We start from the raw sequence: 25,178 nt of genomic DNA, 5'->3' as shown, positions 1-25,178 counted from the left end.
GATGGGGTATGAGAGCATTTTCTGATTTGACAAGTTAAAGTTTTGAAATTAAATACAACTCATTTTAAAGTAGTGACAAACAAAGTTTCTGTTACGGGCAACTGGATCATTACATTTCAACAACAACCTCCAGAAGTCTCAGCTGTAGACAGATGGTATACATGTTTCATATTTTTTGCAGATACTGATTTTGCTGACCTAATACCACCAACATAAATGTATTGAGAACATAGAGGCATCTACTGTAGCTACATCTGCATGCTGTGTGGTGACACACATGCTGACACTGCAACGTGCCCCGTCAATTTCTAAGCCTACATGAATACAACCAGACGCACAGTGAGCCCCATACATCCGTTTATCTGGCAGCTTCAGCGGAGGGCGTGTGCATGTCAAAGAGCTCAGTCAGGGGTAAAGCTGTTGCTGAGGGCCACATCTGAGGTGGGCGGGGGGCACAGAATTCAATTATTATCAACTACATATGGACGCCAGCTGGATTAATAATGAGAGTCAATATGTCAACATAATAATATGTTATGAGCAGTGTGCAACAGCCTACGCCTTGAAGCCTCCGATCAAGTACACACCTGCTCACACAGCATACAGAGAGGTAATACGTGCACTGAAATAATGTGTTTGCAACAAATATTAGAGAGATGATCTTGTGAAATTTTGGTGTGATGATTGCAAAAGGGCCAAGTTCCAAAATGTAGAAGGTCGTCTCCTCCCCCCAATGAAGTGGGACGACCCTTCGGACCCACAAACATCATCAGTAGTCGTCGACGGTGTTTATGTAAAGAGACGCGACCAGACATTTCCAATATGCCGTCTTCAGCTGTGAAAGTTCTGCTTGCGTTAAAGTGTCAATCCTGGTATTATCACAATGCCATTTATCTGTTAGAGATAGACAAGCGTGGACCCTGCCTGCTCCTGCCCTGCCAGATTGCACTGATATTATTGGAGCGGAACCAAGTGTGACAACTTCACTGCTGGACTTTTGTTTAATCACGGGGGTCAAATGCCATCAAAGCGGGGTAACGCAACGCTGAAATGCATCAAAATGCTGGACTGTCATGCACAAATCAGCAAAAACAATGTAATGGTAGCTAGCTAGTGGGCTAATGGGCCTTCAGCAAACTGGTAGCAATTGTTTTACTTGTTATAAAGAAAAGGACCTTGAATATTGACCTGAGAGAGTTCTCATAACCCCTCGGTTTGAAGCATAACTATATTTGGATGTATGCATGTAGCCCTAACACTTCGCCCTACACCCTACCCCTAGGTGCGAACTCGCAAAACAGAGGGGATTTTGATTGGGCCATTGTCTATGAGGTGATTCTAGTTCTTTCCTGTGAGATTTCCTAGAGAAACCGTCACTTCTTGTGCATCTCCGTGTGTGAGACTATGTTCGGTCAATAGCGAGCAGTGGGAGTAATTTGTTGGTTAGGGGTGTTTTGGGGAAAGCAAAACAAACCATTTAGATCAACAAAAAGCCCATGTTTTTGTGGTCCTGCATTCAAATTTGAAGCCCTTTATTGCCATGACAAAGACAAAATGGATCATTTTCCACAGTCATCATTAGTGGTCGATGGTACTGAAAACAATGAAATGGCTAATTGATTTCGATATTAATGAGCAGCAAGTGCCAGTGAAGGAATAAAGGCTACAGCTGCAGCTGCTCGTCCAAACATGCAATCTAGAAGAAAATGAGAGACACACAATAAAAGATCATTTATCTCACAGAGCGTGTGATCAAATGCATGGAATGTAGCCTCCAAAACACGTGTACATAATTGTACAGTTTGCCAACAAACAACCTCCACCTCTTTTCTGCTCCACAAACCCAAAATCAACATACAGAGTGAAACCACCGCTGTACATTGCTGTCAAACATGTATCAAAATCCCCTCTGTTGTCTGTGATTTATGCCTCCAACTAATTACATAGCTGTTCCTCAGAGAGCTGGGGCGAGTGGGAGGCGGGGGGGGGAAGGAAAGCTGGAAAGGGAGTGGGGGAAATGAGGGCAGGTCCTGTGCTACTAAAAGTCTGTGAGCCACAGTAAGGTGTTTGTGACGAGAGGAAATGATGGACAGTGTGGAGATTAAAGGACTTTGATATTAAAATACAGAGAACTATGTTACAGAATTAATATCACTACAAAGTGGTCTAGTTACTTTGAAAATTAAAAGAGTCCCAAGTGGTTTTCCCTGTCCGCTTTTGTAATGTGCCATAAATATTACAGAATAAGAGTTTAAAGACTTGAATTTAGGCCACTGTGTATGAAGCATTAGCAGAGGTGTCGGACTCGAGTCATAAAAGTGAGGACTTGATGAACAATGACAACAGACGTGACTTTGACTTGATATTCATGACTTGAGACGGATGACTCGATGAAAGATGAAATCCATCTTTCTAAGGAACAAAGAAAGGTACATGAGTGTGTCTTTTTCTCTAACTTACTGTCTGGTAAAACATTAGCTACAAAGCTAATGTTAAGTTTAATCTATGTTAGACGATGCAAATCAATTATGCATTTCTTGAGAAGACTTGAACTTGTTGATGTAAAATACAATTAGGATGATTCAGGGCCGTATAACCAGTTAAATATGGGCACCGGTGTAACGGTAGACTTCTAATTACATACTATTACATCCCTTTCTTATCGGTTTGAAACGCCTCTTTAATACACTTGAATTGAACCTTTGGAGCTATACGGCTATAAAACAATTTCAGAGCCCTACTCCTCATTGTTGTTAATTTAAGAGGCTTGTTATTGGAAATTCAAATATCAGTAACATTTATAAGGCCTAAGCAGGCTGTAACCGTTTTTGTTAACGTTGAAAATAAACTCAGCTTTTCAGAATTTCGTATAAATTGATTCTCTGCTCAGTACCTCGGGATGTGCTTGAGACTTAAAAGTGAAGACTTGAGACTTGTTTTCTGACTCACGCATGTGTGACTTGCTTCTAAAGGCTAACAACTTATCAAATCAGAGTCTCTTTCATTTCCCCCAGCTGGCATGCAAGCTTTAATTTCACAACCGTAAAGAAATATCTGAGCAAGTACGTTCAAGACAGGCGATGTTATTCTTTAATCCTTTCTCCACTGTACTGTTCTGTTCTTTGGATGAAGCAGTTTCACAATAGCTCCGTCGGCGGTTTCTCACCAAAAAACCTAATTTAACTCATCACAGCTTGCATTCAACACTACAGGTTTGGAGGAAGTGACAGACGACTTTTAACACTCAGAAGTGGCATCACTTGCTAAAAAGAAAACCCAATAAAACAAAAACATGATAAATAAGAAGTTCAGAAAAAGTCAAAAGTTCCTGATAACAAAGCCCTCGTTGCCATATTTATCTATTTAGCAATGAGCAAGCGTATTTCACTGGAATACACACCAGAGGTTTACGGGGTAGAGAGGGAGAGATAGCAGAGATATGCGAGTAATACCAGGATGTGATTATCTCTTTTTAGTTGGTGTGGCAGACGTTTATCACGGCAGTCACTCACCAAGTAATCAGTATCTGTAAAGAACTCCTTCCACTTTCACTGCCTGAAAACACTCGGTCGGCTTCCACTGCCGGGGCCCCCAGAGATAAAGATGTTACAAAGAGCGAGAGAGCAGACTCAATGACAGGTTACAATAGGTTGCAGTTTATTTATCGCCCTTTATTACAACTAAGATTGCCACTGTAGATTGTAATACAACATACCCTTATCTCACTTGTTTTCTCTCTTCATGTTCGGCTTGTGTAGAGTTTTCTTGATCTGATATTTGGATGCTAATTTGAGTTTTTGTTGTGAGGACTCCAGGAAGATTAGTGACCACACTGTGGAAACTAATAGGGAATCCTGCTTATTTTGAAAAGGTGCCAAAGCAATTAGCAGAGTAGTTGATCGGCAGAGAATGACTCAACTGTTGAGATAACTGTTAAATCACAAAAATGAATCGTTTATCAAGCAAAATGCAAAACATTCATTGGTTTTACCTTCCCAAACGGGAGGTTTTCCTGCTTTTCTTATCACTTTTGTTTTTTTGCAGTTCTGATTAGCATTTTGTACTATTTCCACATTTTCTATAGACTTGTAGATTCATTGATTAATAAAAAAAACAACAGATTGATATCAGGGGGAAAAAATGTCACTTGCAGCCTTCAACAAATCCATGTCAGTAGTTCTACAACCAAGTTATCCAGCTGTACAACAGCTGTAATCTTCAATCACAGCAGGGTGCATTAGTCCAGATCACTGCTGGCCTATGTCTTTTCTTATGATCCACACTGATCCCAGTCTGTTACTCCGGCTAACTCATCTTCCCCTCCAGTGACTCTGCCACCTTAGGAATGCCATTCTGGTCAGTCCATAATTCCCGCTCAGTGTTCCCAGTAATCCCTCTTCTCCGGCTGTTTCAGAGCGTACTTCCTTCCCTGCAGCTGCTGGCTGGCCCAGCTTGCTCTAATAATAGGACAACAATGCCCGCCCCACGCCCGGACACGGTCCACTAATGAAAAAAAAAAAAGAGGAAAAAAAAACAACCTCAACATCTAATAAAGTCTGCGCCTGGAATCTGAAATATTTTAAAGGGTTTCCCAAACAAATTTAAAACAACAGATGCTTTATCCCAAAAGGTCATAAAATGGTTATTTCACATAAATGTGTAATGTCACTACAATTACAGACGCCCGACTCCAGCAGAGCCACTTTCTAAATTGTTGATGTTTAGTACTTCTATGTGTGGGTGATAGACTGCAGCATGTAAACACATGTTGGTGTAGGAATGATGATGAGGCTGCACACTCCGGCGAGCTACTATCTGTGGCAGAGGAGTCAGTGAAGACACTGTAATCATGCAGGAGCTGATAAATGAAGGCTACACACTCCTAAAGTAGTTAAACACCACCTTGTGCCTTTGCCACAGTGTGTTGGGAATGGGACAACGATTCCTCCAGGACACACACACACACAGAGAACAGGTTATGAATAAATGTCACATTTAAGGCGCATGGTCCCGTCAGCCCCAAGCGGCACACATAAACACCAAAGAAAGAGTGGCATGAATCAGAAAAGAGTCTGGGGACACTGAGAGCTGGACTAAGTTTTCTTTTCTCATCTTCTGCTGTCCCACTTACAGAAGCAGAGCTCTGAATCACATGTTACAGCTCTTTGTGTGTCTGAGCCTGACATTTCTTCAGCAACCCTACTTCCCCCCCCATTCATTTTCTTCCACAAAAGATACTTTTATTATTTCTACCCATACTTTGCCTCTTTCTCTGACAGATCTGCGTGATTATGTTGCTTCCCTGGCACGTGAAAAGCTTCCCTCCACACCTCCTCCTCCTCCTCCTCTCTCTCCCTCTCTCTCAACCCCCCTCCGCCATTCCACCAAGAGAGCAATCCCGCAGAAAAGTTCACAAGTTTGTAAATCGGACCCCCTCTTTTTTCCTCTCGCAGGATTATTGGCCGGTGAAAGGACAGAAAAGAGAGAGGAATGCTGGTGCTCACCTCAGACAAGGTCCCACTGCCGCAGAGTAAGCAGAGGGGATATCATCCTCAATCCACACAGAAAACCAAGAGCAACAAGTAGTAACTCCAGAGATTTCTCCTCCCCTCTCTCGCACTCCTGCTTCCTTGCTCTGTTTCTCCTTCAGCACTCATTCAGGCTGCAGTAGCTGCAGTGGACTGAGCAAGTATGTGTGGTGTGTGTGGTGTGTGTGTGTGTGTGTGTGAGGGTGTGAGTGTGAGTGTGTATGGTCCTGTGGACTCCTGCAGGGATATTGACTCTTAGCAGGGTTCAGGTCCTCCCCCTTCTCAGGCTCACATAGCGAAAGAAAAAAAAAAAAGCTCACCCACACACACACAAACAGAGGGCAGGAGAGAAATCTCTTTGTCTTTTGTTGCTTTCTCTCACTTCCTCGCTCCGCGTCTTCAAACGTCTGTAACTCCCTGCTCTACAGCCCCTTCCATATGAGAAAGACTGTGTGTGTGTGTGTGTGTGTGTGTGTGTGTGTGTGTGTGTGTGTGTGTGTGTGTGTGTGCATGCACAGGGAAAGCCGTCGTGCCTCAGCGCCCGGGGCCGGTAGGAGGAGAAAGGAGGCGGAGTTTAGACCTCCGAGAGCTGAATTCCTACCTCACGTCCAACCAATTGGAGGCCTTGTTGCGGCTGACCAAAACCGCGGGGCCAGGCCGGGCCTCACTACCACACTCCAGCTTTAAAGCATTAGCAGTTTGCTGTGTTGTTAGGCTGCATCTACGGCAGTGTGTGTGATCACTGCCGATTTGATCTCGGGAAACTACCTGTCTTTCTACATAATGCCATTTAAATGTTTTAATATTAAACATCCAATGGAAACTCTTATTTCTGTGGTTGTTACAATGGCAAGGGAGTGTTATCTACACAGCACATTTCAGCAACAAGACATCAAACACACAAATTACTCTTCACAGCTGGAATTGACAGAAGGTGGCTGATTTACAAGACATACAAAGAACAAATAAGCCTCACTTGTTTCTCCTCTGTTTAAGAGATAAACTAGTTAATTTGCAAAAACCATTCCAGGCAAGTTTCCAAACCTGGTTTTTAAGTGAAAGATTCGAGTCACCACACAAAACTATGCCAAAACTACAAAAGGTGTTTCCTCGTCTCTTCCCACGTCCCTCCCTCCTTCCTGTCAGAGAACACTATTCTCATGTTTCGGGTGCTGTCCTTGGCCAGACATTTGTCAAGCAAAGCATTTGTCCACAGACGTGACAGCAGACCCCCCTCCTCCTCCTCCTGCTGCTATTCACACCAGTGTACTTCTGGATACTTCAACTTCTTCCCTTTCCTTCCCCTTGAGTTCTCACCACATCTAGTCTCGCTCACATTAAATCCTCAGGGCTGTGGAATAAGAAAAATATCACATGATGTGTCCTTGTAGAAAGTTGCTTGTCTGTGTTATGTCTGCTTTTATTCCAATACAGTGATGCTATTCATCACCTCATTGTAAAGAAGAAATTAAAATATATCATCGAAGATGTGTTTATAACGAGACAAAGAGTCTACAGTCACACTAATGTCTTTAAGTCTGCACTTAACAGCAGTGCATCACGCAAAATGAGCTCATCAGGAAGCTAATAAGCTGACAGTGACGATGCCAACATGCTGATGTTAACAAGTATAATGTTAGTTTAGCGTGTTAGCATGCTAACTAGCAGAAACCACAAAGTGCAGCCGCAGCTGATGAGAATGTCATCGGTTTTGTGGGTTTCCGTCAAAAGTGAACTACTACCAAAGTGAAGGGATCACCAATATTACTACAATTCATTCATTAATCTAGACACAACTGCAAATGTCAACCTCATGGAGGAAGAGACAGAGGAACCGTGAATGTTTAATTTCATGGTAATCCATTCAATAGGTCGTTGAGATACTTCAATCCGGATCAAAGACGGACAGACGGACCGATCAACACTGCCATCCTTTGAGCCATGCGGAGGCTAAAAATGTAGAGAAATGCAAAAATGAAGAGTTGTGGCTCTATAGACAACGTCGTCACATTTACCAAACCACAATGCACAAGACACAAAGATGAAACCTGTTGTGAAGTCATGTGTGCGTCTCTACGGTGTTGCTACAATTACCATTAAAACTATCTTGGAGTATTAACATTATTTAGCCTTCAACAGACAATTTAGTTCTTTAATTAGCATGTTTTTCCACTGACTGACCTGACAGATATTGTGATGGCAGGATGTTTCCTTTATTTATCTTCTTTGATATCTACAATTAAGCTAATTATAGTCACAGCAACAGAGCGTTAAAAAAGTCGTCAGGTTAGAATAAACTGATGACAGACAGCTCTGTGTTTTCTCCACTGCACATTTCGTGAGTCTTGGCTTCCAAAACCAAAATGGAAACAGACCTGTTTCCACACATGCCCCGTAAATGTTAAATGATACAAATTGTTCTGGTGCAGAGACCGTCTATGACATCGCTGAGGCCTGAATAAATACGTTGATCTATTACTTTCATGTGTTTCTTGGGTCTGAGGCATCCAGCACGACTATAAAACTCTCCAGTGAAACATTGTGTTGTGAGTGTGTCTTTGTTTGTTGTGTACCAAAGCTCGGTGATGAGACTGGAACATTTTGGCATGTGATTACTCCGTGTTTTTGCAGACTGGCTTGATCACTTCCAAATTTCCAAAACAGTTTCAGGACAATTAGTGAGGCTTCTTTTTCCAATGTTTTTTGCTGAACAGTGCAGTGTTGTACGGCCACACATGCCAGTAAAAAGTACCAAGTACAGAAATATGTCGGACAGATGTCTGACCACCTTGTATCGTGTTTCTGTTTTTGCGTAGTAGCTGTCACTGAGTTATTACTGTACATATAAATTCTCTGAAACACATTTTCTTAGTTTTAATGATGATTACTGATGAAATTTTGAATAATGGTAAGCACACTACGTCTTTGTAGTAGAGCAGAATGTGCAGAATGAGGTTGATTGTAGTCATACTCATTGTTATGGTCAGAAATGCTCAAGTCTTTGCGAGTAAGAACCTTTTTGTGTGCCAGATATTTCAGAGAAGACTACTGAACCTTCAGCAGAGATTTCAGAGAACTTTTTCAGTACTGGATGGTGCTCCTAAGCCCCCAGGATTCAGCCTGCAGAAAGTAGGCTGGGAACCGAGCAACACTACTACTATCCTATTCCACACCTACAGTACTTCATGTGCAAGGACTGAACTGTAAACCTTACAGCCTGAGAGACAGACTGCCTTTCCTCATTCCAGCCCTCGAGCTGAGTTCAAGTTAAGAAACTGTGATTTATCCTTCAATAAATTAAGCTGTGGTTGAATTTATATTGCAGTTTGAACTAGGATTGCACTCAGCAAAGCACATACCCTCATACAGTAGATACCAGCCACCACATTCGTTTTTCATCCAGAACTACGAATCATTCCCTGAGAAATTAACGAACATAAAGCTTTGCCATGTTAAAGAAAATGAGAAAGTATTCCTGGATCCGCACCAAAAGTTCAGAGACCCATCCTCCAACCAACCAACAAACAAACAGACATGGGTGTAAACATAACCTCCTAGGCAAAGGTAACTAGGGGTGTCCAATCTGACGCCTTTAGATCGTGTAGAGATCGTGCTATTTTATGCCCTTTTACTTCTTTTCAAACTTGTAGATAAACGCTTCATGAACAAACCACTAGATCGAAGTAGGCAACTTCACAGCTACATGGATTGGACGAAAGTCTGCCTAAAGTCTGCAGGGCATCTCAAAATTGAGAAAAAAATATTGAAATTTTGATCGTAGTTCATGATTGCTTTCAAAAGAGATCATTATATAATTTCTTGGCTGACAGCCCACCCCTAACTTGAACCTCGTTATCAGAACCAGAAATACTTGATTGATTCCTGTGGGCAAAACTGCATATGTTACAGTTTGTTCTTTTTAGAATAGAAAACATCACACTGTAAATATAACAAAATTTAGATGGAGAAAGATAAAAGGACAAGAGCAAGTATTGCCCGGCTAAATGCTAATGCCTTTAAACCCTATTAGCATCATGTGCTTCTATTTAACTATGATTACTCTCCTACTTGGCTCCTGCTGATCCGAAAGTCTTCTGATTCTGGTCTATCCTTAGAGTTACATATTGCTTATTACTCGCACTGTAATTAGTAGTACCCACATACTGTTTGCATTAGCATGTGGTCGCCCGGTGGTTTCGAGGTTAAACCCGTAAGACTACAATGCTTGTTTAAAGTCCAATTCCACCTTCAACAAACAATTACCAGGAAAAACACAGACAAAGACGGAGTGAGAGTAAAAAAAAAAAAATGGGAAAGACAGAAACCCAGAGGCTGAAAAGACAAAGTGAGAGAGTACTTTGGTATGTGGGCTATAGAGTTACACCGGGACAAAAAGTGAAGTCCAGTTCTATAGACAACTCTGTCACGCCTCTCCTTTTATCTTCCTCTCTGTTTGTCTCCCTTTCCGTCTCACCCCCTGTCACTCTGTTTATTTTCCTGAGTCCACTTGTGTGTGTTTACGTCCAAGAACGTGTGGAAAAGTCAAGAACATGCAGAGTGAAGGCCGTGTTTAGTCTATGCATAAGTTTGTGCATATGAGCGTGTTAACGTCAGGTTTCTCGGGAGTTAAATGCGCAAAGACTGTGAATGCATCTCCCTCGAGAGACAGCTGTTTTGTTACTGTTGAAGCAGAGTTAAGAGCAAGACTGCAAAAATGGAAGGAAGAGGCAGGGTATATGGGAGACATGAAGAAAATACAAAGCAGTGTACGAGTGGCAAGCAAAGAGCAAAAAAATGAAAAGTGCCAATGTGACAAAAAAGCCATCAGTGAAAAACAGGCTGTCTAATGTGTATCTACAGAGCCCTAATGATCTGCCTCTAGAAGTAATTCTGCCATTATATATTCTGTTGAGTGCACGGGTGCTAAAAGAAAAAAAAAAAAACATCTAAATGTTTGTGCTGAGGCTCAACTTAATGCATAACAAAATGACACTGGGCTCCTTAAAAAGCTGAGTCAGAGAAACATTTACACATTAGACTACATCCAATCAGCTTACGGCTCATCTCTTTTCCTCTTGCCAGAGAAATAAAAAGGACTGTGTATTTCAGTAGTAGAAGGAGTTGGACGGGGGGGGACAGTCAGGAATGCCAACAACTGCCATTTTGGAGACAAAGGCACTTGTGTGCGGCACGTGGGGTCAGGCCGCTACCATGCCTACCATGCCAGCAAGAGCTTTTTGTGGAAGGACTCCAAAGGGAATTCAACTTATAAAAGAGCAGAACTGGGGCGGCCCAGGGCCCGGCGGTCTGACATGCATACCACGGAGCTGTTTAGCTGTCAAGGCCCTCAAAGGTCGCTCGGCCCTTTACCACTGCGGATGCCAAATCAATCAAGGAGACTGATAACAGATATTTGGAACCAATATACATAACCAGTAATGGACAGTAACTAACTACAATTTACTGATGTACTGGACTTAAGTATAATTTAGAGGTATTTTACTTCAGTACTTGTATTTCCTGCTACTTTAAACTTCCTCTCCACTTCATTTTTATATGCTTCCCCCTTTGAGCTATTACAGAGCCTTTTCTGCCAAATCCAACAGTATAATCTTTTACTGTAACGGTCAATTCTTTGATGAAAGTATCTGACTGAACTTACATAAACACACTTTCTGTGTCTGAAAGCTGAGCTTGTAATTAAAAAGAAATCCCCAACAGAGTAACTTTGTCCCAATGTTAGAAACGAAACACAGAAAAATCAATCAGCGACTACTTTGATAACCAATTACTTGTGAGTGTCAGACATTTGCTGGTTCCAGCTTCTTAAAAAAATTCAAGATTTTCTGCTTTTCTTCATCATTTGTGATGAAAATCAATTCTATGAATTACAAACGAAGTTTTTTTCGGCCTTTTATAGACTAAGCGATCCATTGATTAATCATAAAATCGAAATTAATTTAGCTCAGTTGGTAGAGCTGGCATCCCGTGTACAGAGGCAGCGGCTTGGGGCTCTTGGCTGCGTGTTGCTTCCCCTCTCTCTCATCCTGTTTCCTGTCATGTCTTCAGGTGTTCTATCAATAAAAGCCATATAAAGGAAAAAAATACAGACTCAAAAATATAAGTCACTTCTAACTGCTGCCAATTGTAGCTGCCACTTGCTAGTTATCTTAGGTAGCTGTGCAGCTAGCAGTCAGGACTGGGAGCTCGGAGCACCGGGGAAGTGTCTGCTCTGCTAGCATGGGAGCTTTGTAATGGGATGGGCCATTGTGTTGATTTAAGTGAACTGTCATTTATTGCACCTACAAACTCATGATCATGGATGAATTAAATACTATAGTAGAAAAACAAAGTGGAAAAAATAGCAAAGACTTCACAAATGCCTCTCCAGTGCTCATTTCAGGCTCAAATTACTGTATTTTCCCACCAGCGTTTGGACTGAGAGACTGTAAATACTCCAGTGGATCATCACAGATCTGTAACTGGGTAAACCACATAAACAATGTGGAGGGATAAACAAAACACTGATTAAGATCGGTTGATCTCGCCATTCGAGCATCTTTCCATGATAACAATCTCCCGGGAAAAAGGCTTAAGCCCGCTGCTGACGTTCATGTTCGCTCTGACTTCCACATAGTCAATATTTTAAAAGTCTCTCTCCTCCTCAGCTCATCCCCCCGCCACTCTCACCCTCTCTGGCACTCTGTGCTCAGTGTGGGACCGGCACATTTACATAAGATTTCCAGAAACATGAAAAGCACATTCCCAACATAAATTTGTTGTGAGCGTGTAACAAGCTCATGACTGTGTTTGGCTCACTCTCTGGCCCTCGCAGTCAATTCAACTTAGACACACATCAGACTCTCCTACAGCAAAACATACCATGGACACACACTGGCACCTACACACATGTACGCCACACTAACGAGCTTAACGTCTACATAACACAGAGCAAAGGCACAATTTACATTTGTATACGCGTTCCAGTTTTTCTTAACTCTCTATTGTCTCATATACTCTGCACTGCTTCCCTCTGGTTCTCGTCCCTCCACGGCAGCGCTCTGTTGACTGACAGTCTCTCATCAGGGAGGCTTTCTGACAAATGGGGCCAAATGGAGTTGTGCCACTGTTGCTGCTGGCCCCAAGTCAGCTCTCTGAGGTTGTTGCTTAGCTCTGCTCTTGCAGTGTTATTTATATCCACCATCACCCGACTAGTTTTGAGTGTTTGATGGACTTTTCATGTGTGCGTTAGGGGTGAGCGGGGAATCTTTTGGTTTGTTTTCTTATATTCTGGCTCGCAAAATTGCATTTCCATATTTATTTGATGAAATAACACAATTTGAAAAAATGCTGAATTACTGTAGAACACAATGAAACAGCCAAAGAGGAACAGATCAAGAAAAACAATGCTTGAGATCTGTTCTTGCACTTTTCGAATAGATGACTTTTAACTTCTTTGTTGTTGTTTTTTTACAACTGTGTAAATCTGAAATAGAGTTGGTTGGGAACTATGTGGAGTTGGAAGCAGCCTTTTAAATCCGTACTCCACTCTGCTGCTGTCCGTTGTCATTTCCGTGCGATTCATCACAACCCTCCCTCCACCCCATTCACGTCCAGTGCCCAGGTCTGAGCTCACCAGAAGCTCACTCATCTTTATGTTCATCCAGATGTCAGCCATGTTGGACCTTAATCCAACCACCACCAGCAGTGTCTAGACTTTATCAGGCTTTCCTACACTACACACAGCGTCATTAACCCCTTAAATATGTTGGCGTCATGATTAGGATCTACTCTCCAAAGACTTAATTCCTCATCTTTACTGTGCACATGTCAATAAATACTTGTTAACTCGTAATAAGTTGCTCCTGATTGAAACAACTTGAGTCTTAAAAAGAGCGGTGTAAAGAGAGCTGGGGCTAATTATGATCCATTTGCCAATTGTTTCATTGTGGTTTCGTACCATAAACGGACAGAAAAACTACGACAGACAAAGAAACTGTCACGCTCAACAGATTGCCACTCTGGAGACAGACATCTTGGCGTGGACTGTCTCCTTTATAACATCAATCACAAATCACACGATTGTAAATTAAAAAGAACGACACCATGACTTCAAACTCAAACCAAGCAATCACTTGTATTCTGGCATCGGTTTAATTTGCTTTGGACAGGGCAAACCCAAAGAAAAGTTTTGTTGAGTTGAGCCGAGTTGAGTTCTAGAGGCTCCTCAGTTCCTTAGATAATCTGACTAAAAGGCAAACTGTAGAAGCATAAATCCTTTCTGAAAAGTCCCATCATAGTTATTCTTAGTCATCCAGACAAAATTACCAGAGGCTGGCTTTTTAAAGTCGCAAACATGGCGATCACAGCAAGCAGCTCTAAGGAGTGAAAGCATCCTGAAATGTACAGAGGATGCATCAAAACCTTGTTGTTCCTGCAACCTTTATCCAAATATGTAGTGTGGAGTCAACACATGTGCGTCCTTGACCTCCTCAAAGAAACACCTAGTCAACTTTGTAGTAAATATATATAGCTCAACAAAGCTTCTAAACATAGATCACTGAGGTCTTTTCTCTTTGTCCTTCATGCCTCTTTCGCTTCAAGCTTTTTCTTTCTCATTCTGAGCTTCTCTGTGAAGCACTATCCATTATGCAAATAGCCACAGCGATCCTCTTGTGTGGCTGCAAGGCTGAGCGCAAATGTGTGCGGTTTGTGTTGCCTTGTTTTTTTTCCTCCGTCTTCAGAAACATCCAGTTTTCGCAACAGATAACATCAAACGAAAAGCACGGAGGCGAAATCCCGTCAAAAACGGCCACTTGAGATACGTTTGAGAAGAATTTTAAAGCTGAGTCGGAAATGCTATCAGTCTCACAATCTGACATGTTGTTTTTCACCTCGTCAGTTTTGAATTCTTGGTAACTCTTGAGACTTGGTATTTTTCACGAAAACATTCAGTTTGTTTGTGAAGGTGATGCTTTGCTTTCTTTCTAAAATGACTTATTGGAAACCATAACAATCACAAGTCTATCAGGGCTGGTTAAGAAAAGCCTGTGCCCCAACACACGGTTTGTTATTTCAAAACACTCCTGACGTTCCTTTCCAACCAAACTAATCCAGTGCCACTCGCCTTGACTTCTGGAGGAGCATGACAAGCAGCATGCCTTTTATTTGCACTTGCTCATATTTTCTTAATGCTTCTGATAATGCCAGGGCAGCAGGGTCAGAAGCCCATTAGAAAGAGTGACTATGTTGAACATTAAACATAAAGCTGCTCGAGACAGGCTGGCTGCCCCAAATGAGGAAGTCTGCTTGAATTTCCGGAGCCATCAATATCCAGGAATCAGAAGCGACATTACAATCAATACACAATCTGACCTACTGTATATGCTCTGTTCTCACTGGCATCTGGCCTGGGGAGATGTTGTTAAAGGAACATAATCACAATAGTTTGAGAAACTTTGCAACTCAATAATTACAGATGGGATGTTTTCCTCCATAGCCGTCCCTCTTTGGGATTTCAATTAAAAATGGTTAGTGATGTTTAAAGGTTTTAATTAAGTGGGTCCCCAGGACTCAAAAACTGAAGGGGGAATGGGTCCACAATAAAGAAGACAAATTGTAGTGTTTAACTGCAGACTTTTAGTTATATCCATCTTTGTTTAAAATGAAATAAATTAAATCTGGAAGCTTCAACAGTGACACGTCATCGTGACATTTTCAAATGTCTTTCACTTGTAAACTGAAGAAAAAACAGTAGATTGACAGTGGCCATGTGAGTATATTTACCAAAATCAAATGAAGAAACATTTTTTATGTTACCTGGAAACATGTTCTATAATGTATATGTGTATGAGTTTGGAGTTTTAGGCCTTCAAGCACTTATAATCAATGTTTTTATGATAATGGATCAAATGACAATGCGAACGGTCTCGATTATCACCTGACTCTGTAGCTCCCCTTGAATTTTAAAAAGATTTAAAACTAATGTTTGGCTGTCCAATCCCACAACTTTTACTGATTTGGTTCACTCTGACCACTCTCATACATTTGTTTTTTTATCCCCAGCATGCAACTATTTTCTGCAAAAAAAAAAAAAAAAAACAACTGTACACTAACTGCTCAGCACCAAATGGCAGACACGCAAAAGTTAGTGACTCGCTGGTGAACATAGTGGAGCATTTAGCAGCTAAAGAGCCAGATGTTTGCCTCGGGGTTCATAGAGTCCAAAAACAGAGCTGAAATAAAACTGAATGATGGACATTACATTCATCCGTGGGCCAGAGACACATCTCCTAATGAATGATAATGTTGCTCCGTAACTGCTGGATATCTGAATCAGAAACTGTTTGCTAACAAGGTAAAAATATCTTTTTTTAGCTTTTAGCTTAATGTTTTGGTTTCATAGTCCACACACATTTATTGGACAGCAAAAAAGACTAATTATACACCACTTCTAAAACACTCCGCAGCAACAAACTGACAGACTAAAATAGCAACTTGCTAGTAAAGAAAGTTTAAAACCCAGATATTTTGCTCAGTTGTGCTCCAGTCTCACCTCTGACGTCAAACTCAAAAGAAGTTGGATGAACCTGAATGATTTCACTCTGCCTAAATATCTCTCCACCAAAGGTTTAAAATCTAGACTTGCTTCCCAAAAGTAACACGCCCACCACACAAGCCTCCACACACGCAAACATGTTTACAGCTGAATAACAGGACAGACTAAACAGGTTTTTTTCACCGGTCTCTAAACCCTTTAGACAGCACTCATCTGCTGAGTGAAGAAAGTCTCTTGTACACCAGAAGGAACTCGACTAAACCATGAGGCCTAGTGCAAGATAGTGTTTCCCCTCTTAAAACTAGATTAAAACTTATAAGCTGACATCCCGGTAGCTAAATTTAAACACCCTGTACCACCCAGCTCAGACGTCTGGCAAGATTTTAGCACATGACAACACGAGCAAGAATAAATCTTTTATTAAAAGCTGAGCATTCTTCGAGACAAAGCCCTGCAGCGCTTTCACCCACAAGACCACACTTTCATCTGGATGAAATTTTGGGAATTTCAGAAGTGCAGTCAGAAACCCTAACTCGCCTCAAAATGGAAAATGAGAGAAAAGCCCCTTGTTTTTCACAAAAATGCCTATAGTGAAACAGGAGAGATCTGGTTTGATCCCCCTGTCTCATAAAAGTTCTGGCCAAACACACAAAAAAATGTCCCTGTGTTTTCTCCTGGAGTACATGAGCAGGCATTCAACCTTTCCCCAACTAGGACAAAAACATGCAGACCTATTTACATGTCAATGAAGGCCATGGTTAAGGACTTTTCTCTGCCTCTCACTTTGTACTTAGCTCCCTCAAACTCCTTCTCATCTCTGTGTGATCCTACGAGTATGTGCCCTTTTTGATGCCTCAAAAAGGTCCGACTACTTGTAGAGAGAAATACTCCTCGTGGGATTCTCAGCTTACGGTGCTTTTCATTTAAGTTGGGAATTCAGAATCTCCAAGTTCCCAGTCGTGAATTTCAACTGGAACAACCGGAGAGGTAAGGCCTTGACACACCAGGCCAATGGTCAGCCATCGGCCAAGTCCATCGGTGGGTGTCTGTGGCCGTAGTTGTTGAAGCGTGCTTTACACTATTGGCACTAGTCGGGCCCTTATCAGGAGCTTTTTGGTGTGAATGTGCAGAATCGGCGGCAGAGCCTGTGGATGAGGTGAATTCTCTCTGACTGGCTGTTCAGTAAGCAAATCAGTGCACAGGAAGAAAATAAAAAAGAGAAGTAAAGTCCCTTGAACCTGTCGCTGTAGTATCCACGACTTCACCCATTTAGCTCTGTTTCTGTTTATTTTTCACCTCCATCTCTTCAGTTGTAGTCTTTGTGGCATATTCAAGTTCGGTGTGTCATTCCCAAAAATATCTAAATCCAAGATGGCTGCCCCATCAACAGTAAGTGAAATCTGTAGAATATACCGATATGAGCACTTGTGTCTTATTTGTGTCACATTAAATCAGTCTTATACGCAGCACTGTCCAACTTCCTTCTGTCGACATGTTGCTACTTGTTTGTATGTGCAAAAGACCACATAATGCGTGTTATGTCCAAAAGAGCAAAGCACAACAATGGTTGTCCTGGTGGCGTCCATCTCGGTTTCCCAAAATTGTCGTACTGGAACGTGGTTAACTCAGGTATGACGTCATTCCCTGCTCCAATTTCCGAGGAAGATGGAACACAGCATTACTCATGAGAAAAGTGGAGGGTGCACTGTTGTACCACAGCTCTAGACTTATGTAATACAACTACAGATGTGGACTGAGTTCATTCACAGTGTCTGACTATTGTTTGAGTTATTTAAGTGACCACTTTTTATATTGGCTTGTCTGATAGCAACACCACTCAGACTATTATCTGAAGTACTGCACAGCTCGAGCATCAGCAATCCTCAACTTTCACATAAAAACAGGAGATGGGTATATGCAGTCACAGTGTGTGGGCTACCATATTCAACTTGACGTAAACAGAACATCAACATCTACTTTATATGTAAAATATGAAAAGCAATGAGTGATATGTGAAAAAGCATGCATATAAAATGCACAGCAAGGATTTGCTCTGAGATTAGTTACAAACAACAACAACAGCAATGATGTCTGTGTGCATGAATGTGTGTGTGCGAGTGTAAATTGATGCCGACGAGCCTCGGGAAGCGTGAACTCCTGAGGCTTGCGAGCCTGAGGTGAGAATGTAATCGGATGATACCAGATTATTGCCCTTTCTACTCATACTTTTCTATTTATATTCTCTCTTATATCTTCGGGCCTGTGCGCATTGACAGACGCTGGCTGGCTGACTGGTTGAGGAGAAGACGGTAGTTAACCGCTGTCCAGAGTTGTAGTTTTATGTTCGAATACCTTAATGTGAAGGTGAGAAAACACTCAACTGTTCTCACTTATTTGGGTAAGATTGTTAAAACAAGTTTCACATCTCTAGAGATGGATAAAAGTGGTGAGGTCTGGACTTTAGGAGTTTTCTTTCCCCTTTTCTTTGTCTCTCCGTCGTGGCAGAAAGCCCAGTGCATAAAGCACTGTGGCTTAGACGCTGGCGAAAAGAAACTATGGTCTCTTGGAAATATGTTCTCTGTTGACTCATTCTGTTAACCACATTCTTCATCAGCGGCACAGCAGAGTCCTTCCCATCGGCAATGAAGACAAAACACCATCTTTTCTGGCCCACTTAATAACACACCATTTTTTTCTGCCTTTTAACTATCTAGTTTAGGCTCTAACATTTGGAGCAGTGGAGAAAAAAAAAAGGAGGCAGCGGAAAATGAGGGGGAAGAGAAAGAGTGAGCACTCTCACTGGCCTACAGTGCAGTCCAGATCCCCCTGGATTTATTTGTGTACATAACTCTCTCTCTCTTTCTGTCTCTCCCCTTCTCTCTCCCTCTCCCACTTTCATTCTTTCGTGCTGCGCCGTGGCTCTAACACAAACACCCACATGCTGCAACCGCTGAACAGCATACAAATACACAGATTCATGTAACCTTCAAATTATCTTGCTGCTTTTGAACAGAAATGGTACACCCACGGCCCCTCGCATCCACCACAGTTAATTATTCCATTCAAAAAAGGACGAGAGGAGAGCTTCCTGCTCCACGGAGCTCACCCTAAAAACAGCCAGATGCAAGACGGACAGAAGACAGAAAGCATACTCCAGAGGGACATCACTCAACATGCAATTCTGAACTTTCTCAACTACAGCAAATCCCAAAATCTTATAATCTTGTATAAGTAGTCAGGATCCTGTTAAAGTAATAGGGTCATTAGAGCAAAATGTCATTAGCAGGCTGTTGATTTCATCACATTGCCATGTAACACCCCTCACCCCTTAACCCCCTACCCACCAGAACAGACTGAAGTCCCATTCATCTGACCACAGAGGCCCTAGTCAACAGTTAAAGAGCCAAATGGAGAGCCTGGTCATATTAGCAAGCTAACGGGAAAACCATGTGACCCGACTCCCTTGTTCACCAACATGCTCTTCAACTTTTTCCACAGTTATCAATCCCATCTCATCTTTTTCCTCCCGCCCTCGATTCTCACACTCACCATTCTGTGCCTCTGGATGGGTGCTGGTGTCAGGGTCCATGTTAAATTCACAGGGTGATGAGCGCCCAGATCAACACACCCATATCCCGAGGCAAAGTCGACTCTGTAACTGAACTCCCAACTACTGAAACTGTTCCTACAACTACTGTGTTGTTTCTACTGCCGTCCTGCTCTACGCTGTTCTCTCTCCAGTCAGAGCTGCTGCTGGCTCTGGTCTGGCCCCTACAGCCTGCCAGCTCAGCTCAGCTCAGGCTTCTACCGCTGTGTTACATCTGTCTGAATGAGCCCCTCTCTGGAGAGTGGGGCGAGAGAGGGAGTGAGTGAGAGAGCATAACGGAGCACAGAATGGGAGGGAGGAGAGAGAGAGGAGCAGTTTCCACAATGTGGTGGAGGAGAGAGAGAGAGCGATATGGGTGGAGAGGGTTGTGGCAGCGCTGAATGTTTCCACTTTGATCAATTTTTCACCATCAGCATATTTTTTTCTCATCACAACGAGAACTGAGTAACATCAGTTTGGAAAACATCGACATGCTAGAAGAATTTACGAACTCATGTAGTACTGAGCGCATTAACAATGGGTGGACTCAAAGACTTGACCGAGTTGTGCTGGCTCGGCACGGTTTCCACTCTCACTTTAATTTGGCACACAAAAGAGCACATGCTGCTTAAGCCGACGTGAATTAACAGCTTGTGCAGCAAGAACATTAGTGCTGCAACGAACGATTATTGTCATTAAAACTTGTTTAGGCAATTAAATGTAAAAACGCTTTCCACGCTTTCACAGAGCTCAAAGGGACATCCTCAAATTTGTCAACAAAACCTCCAAACCCAAAGATATTCAATCATCAGCGATATAAAACAGAAATTCTTACATTTGAGATGTACTTAGTATTGTACTGCCAACACTCAAAAGATGCTCGAGGATACTGAAGTTTGGCTGCCCTGATGGTTGAATTGGTGACATACAGACAGTAGTTTAGCAGAGCAAAGAAAACAATTCACCTGAAAATAAAAAAAACTGTTTTTCCTTGCTATTTATCCATCTAGACTGTGTTGGTATAATATTGCAGTGTTTTGGAGATATAAGCTGTAGAAATGTCTGCCTTCCATATAATGGAAGTAGATGGCTTGTGGTGGGCAACGCGCTAAAACAATACATTTGAAAAACTCAACAGCAATGTGTCTTTCCAGAAATCATGACATGAATACACAAGATAATCCACAGACCTTTTTGTGAGCAGGTTTATGAAGGAACTAGGCCTTGGCGTTTTCAGAAACCAAGTGTATTACCACACAGAAGGAAGTGTGCATTTAATCATGGATGAGAGGCGAGCTTTAACCGAGCTAACTTAAGGTAGAGCTTAGCCAGAGGAGGGTGCCAACAATGTTTACATCCTACACTCTCACGAACGCAGGTCTCCTGTCAATGAGTAGATGCCCACTTTCTTCTGTGCAGTAATACGGTTGGCAGGCGTAGCTCGGTAGAAAGAAATAGTTCCTACATGAAATGCCTCACAACAAGGTCTGTCGATTATCTTAAGTAGACAGGTAATGATTTCTGGAAAGAGACATTGCTGTTGAGTTTCTCAAATGTATTTTTTTGCCACTTTAAACATGACAATCCAAGTGCCATCTTCTTCCATTGTATTCCTGCCAAGGCAGACATCAACCACAGCAGGGGTCAGCTGTGGTGAGTGGCAGCTGTGGCAGCCAGGAGGTAGAGCGGTCATCCTATAATCTGAAGGTCGAGTGTTCCCTGTTTCCATGTTGCATTGTCCTTGGGCAGCATGCTGGACCCCAAATTGCTTCCGGTGGCTGTTTAATCAGATCATGGTTATTGTTAACGATGAGCACGTGGTACATTGGCATGGTTGCGTCTGCCACCAGCGTATGAGTGCATGCATGTGAATGCCGACTTGTGTTGTAAAGCAACTTGAGTAGTTGATTAAACTAGAAAAGGCCAGTGCAATCCATTTAACTCAACGGTTGATATCTCCAAAATTATGTCTCTAAATATGATATAAAATATTTTTCACTTTGGGGTGAACTGTCCTTTTGATTTTAACTTTGCACATCCTCATATTTACCCAATTCTAGTTCAATAACTCTGCACTAACAACAACTTACTAACATACCAGCCCTGATGCTTCTGTCAGCAGCATAACTCAGCCAAATGGAGCCCAGCTGACCTTTACCTTGAAAACATTTTAATCTCAACTATTCCAGGTTTCTTGATAGCTCCCCGTATTTGGAATGACTGGAGTTCATCTTTATCAAAAACCGAAAGACAAGCCAAAACAATCTATCCAATTATTAAGCGGTGTGTTGGCAGGATAGACTGGAGTTACTGGCACAAAGTCAACAAACTCAATCCTGGCTAATGACAGCTAATTGCCATTATAAACTTGGAGGAGAGAACTGGACTTGGTCAAACTAAACATTACAGAGGGACTGTTAAAATACTTAATAGCCATGTGATGCAATATTTGGGTTACAAGGCATGTTAAAATCATTCCACAGCCTTTGGCCGGTCATACAGTCCTATTTAATCCTATCTAAAGTGTTATAGCTTTAATGGAAATATCTATGGAGAAAGTAAAAAACTGGAAAATAGGGCAGCATATGCCCCAGCGTCTTTAAAGAACTGAGAGATGAGAACTTTTCCCAAAGCAGCACCCAGAAAGAAAAACTTTCACCTCGGTAAAATTAAGCGTAGTTGTTCTGGTGGGAGCGTAACAGCGCTCTCCGTCTCAAGCATGTTTGTGCCAAAACCTCGACTAGTTCAAAAGAACAGAGGAGGCAGCCGCTCACAATTCAGTCGGAGGATGAGACGAGATGAGAGCGCTCTCTGATTTCGCTGTGGATTCCTATTCATCTTAGTATAGTTTTTATTCATCGCGCTGCTTATTTAGAGCCTGTGTCACACAAGGACAGGAGCAGGTGGGGCCTACGCCAATGAATAATTTAGTAAAACATAGAGCGTGAGTGTTTGTAGTGTTGTTGATGAAGAACGTGATCTGAAAACCACGCAGGTGCACATACACACACACAAGCAAACACACACAAATGCATCTTTAAAAGGTTAGATACAGAAGAGGGGACTGGAACATGTATTACCGTTTGGTTTTCAGGGATAAATTTAATAACAACTCTTCTGTCGTTAGTTGTTTTTTGTTCATTTAAAATATTATTTTGCCAGTGAACATGTGAAGGGTGTTTTAATGAATCTCTAGCACTATCTCACCCCAGCACTAAGCACTATCACGAGTAGTTGTCCGGCAGATGAAAATATCAACAGCTAAAATGTCCGTTTGGGAAAATGCCACATAAATAAATTCATTAACAGCATAATAAATAACTTAATACTGTGTGAGATGTTGCCAAGACAACCTAAATAGAAACTAATATGATCCATATGTTTGGTTTTGCCTCCTCTGTTAAAACATTGCACGATTCACCGAGTGATCAGTCGTGCAGCCTGTTTTTCTCTCTCTTCATCGAGCGATTTCTGCCTGAAACTAAACATATATTAGACACAAGATTCAAAAGCCAAATACTCCATTAACAGCCCCACGCTTTGTCTTGACAGCAGTTAACACGAGTCAGAAAATGTTCAAAGGCAAAGCAGACATCCCTGAGCGACAGTGCAACAAGTACTGCAGCCGAGTACAGCAGGACAACAGGAAAGTGTGGATTTCTTGCTCTTCAAGAAATGGAAGCTGTAACCAAAGGCAGTGGCAGGAGAAGTACAACTGGGCAGCTGATCAAACCAAAATGCATCGCTAGAGATGCCTCACCAGCAAAAACCAGTGGCAGTTTTTGGACAGATTTAAGTTAAAAATATTTTCTGAAGTTTTCACTGCATCTCACAGTGTTACACCATTCCTCAATGTCTATGCCTGGACAACTGGTGCACACAGCCCCAGACACACCACCCGGGCATTGAAAGGTGGAAGGAATAGACAAAATGTTCTGTAAAATTTGTGAGGGGGCAGGTAGGACAAATCCTAGCAGACTATAGCTTTTGTGTGTGTTGCTGTTGTTGCCGTGTATGAGAATTCAAAGCGTATGACCGGTAGTTTTTCTATATGACCAGAACTCTGAAATAAACAGTCAAATTGGCCGTCAAATAAAGAGTCTAGCATAAACTCTGGTTGGGACTGTCGCTAAGTGTCTGTTTTAGGTTTTTGCAGTGTGTCTCTTGTCGGCAGATTTTCGGCCGACTTGAGCATGTTGAATCAGCCGCAGAGCCCGTCAATCTGGTGCAACAAAAGTGAATCGGTGCACAATGAGAGACACGGGAAAAAGAAAGGAAAAGCCTCTTCTGCCTGTCGCTTTAGCATCTATAATTTCACCCATTTAGTCCAGCTTCTTTTCATGTTTCGCCTCCGCCTCTTTGCCAGTGCCATTTGCCACTTTTGGCCAGAAAAGCATACTGGCCTGCTTACTGCAAAATGCAACCAGATGCAGGACATCCTTTTGTGCCACTGGCATTTCTGCTACAGAAGCCATTAAACGCTGCTTATGATCTGTAAATGTCACTTTTCATTGCTGCTAACTGCTGAATTCAAATCCAAATGAAACTGAAGTCAAGTTTCACGACTTGAATGAATGAATATTAAATTTGTGAAATATGAATTCGGCCAAATACCTGAACAGCTTAATGTATCATAGTTATTATATATTTAAATGGCTAAAATGAGCCACTGTATATTAATGTATTGTAATGCATTCTAGTTAACATGCAGAAAAGTGTAGCTCCACTATGGAAATCCGAATCAGCAATTCAGAAATTGTCTTCCATCATCATCATGGAAAAGTTTCAGATGTCACTGGCAGAGTTGCAAAGGTACCCTGTAATTAGTGAAGTAGCTGGCAGACTGTTATATTTTTTTAGCCTCCGTCTCCTCTCAGATAAACAAAATCAACCTAATCATAGATCCAGTATAATGATGTGTCTTATTTCTCATCCTCATGTCAGCGCGTCTGTCAGTGAAGACGGCTTACAAACCTGGATGCACATATATCAGAACTCTGTTTTTCTGTGTGTGTGTGGTTTAGCACCTGGCAATCACAGTAAAATCTCGTCCCTGTATTTTTAACAGTCAAATATGCGCTATGCAGAGAATGCTGACTCACAGCCATGACTTTGAGGAGACAGAAGCTGCTGCTCATAGCTCAGCATCAAGTCCTCGTCGGACTCTCAACAACACTGTGACCTTACTTGGGAAATATAGGGTGTGATAGGAGGACACAAGTGTCAAAAACAGACAAAATAACATGACTTAATGCTTTAAAGTGGCAAAACACTTTTGGTTACTGATGGCCACATCAAATGCGGTTTAATACCACAGGTCACACAGTTCTGGAGGTAGCAAAATAAACTATAGTGTTAATAAAGAAGTTAGGCAAGCATGTTTCCCCATTTTTCTGTTAGCAATCCTGATCTAGTATTTTGCTGCACACGGGCATGACTCTGCAAACAGCAGGGCTCAGTAAAAGGAGTTGAGTACCTTTCTTAGAGGTTGGAGGTGTGCAGCCCG

At 42.0% G+C, this 25,178-nt stretch overlaps 1 protein-coding gene across 10 annotated transcripts in view; it reads right to left on the bottom strand.

Annotated features, from left to right (window-relative positions):
* The window catches only part of dab2ipb (DAB2 interacting protein b), a 170,229-nt gene that overhangs the window by 120,125 nt on the left and 24,926 nt on the right, over positions 1 to 25,178 (bottom strand). The window contains exon 1 of one of the 10 annotated variants that reach the window (XM_084383300.1): positions 19,636 to 19,873. The exons of 8 other annotated variants lie outside the window; for them this stretch is intronic. In XM_084383300.1, coding sequence (XP_084239426.1) covers positions 19,636 to 19,675 — 40 coding nt within the window. In that variant the 5' untranslated portion in view covers positions 19,676 to 19,873. Of the gene's footprint in view, positions 1 to 5,504; positions 5,677 to 19,635; positions 19,874 to 25,178 lie in introns of those variants that run through there. One more of the 10 variants, XM_084383301.1, reaches the window with a different exon arrangement.

This window comes from Pagrus pagrus (assembly GCF_965226575.1).
Source record: "Pagrus pagrus genome assembly, chromosome: 19".
In the NCBI taxonomy this organism is placed as follows: Eukaryota; Metazoa; Chordata; class Actinopteri; order Spariformes; family Sparidae; genus Pagrus; species Pagrus pagrus.
Note: the sequence above shows the minus strand (reverse complement) of the source record. Positions and strands in the feature narration are given on the sequence as shown.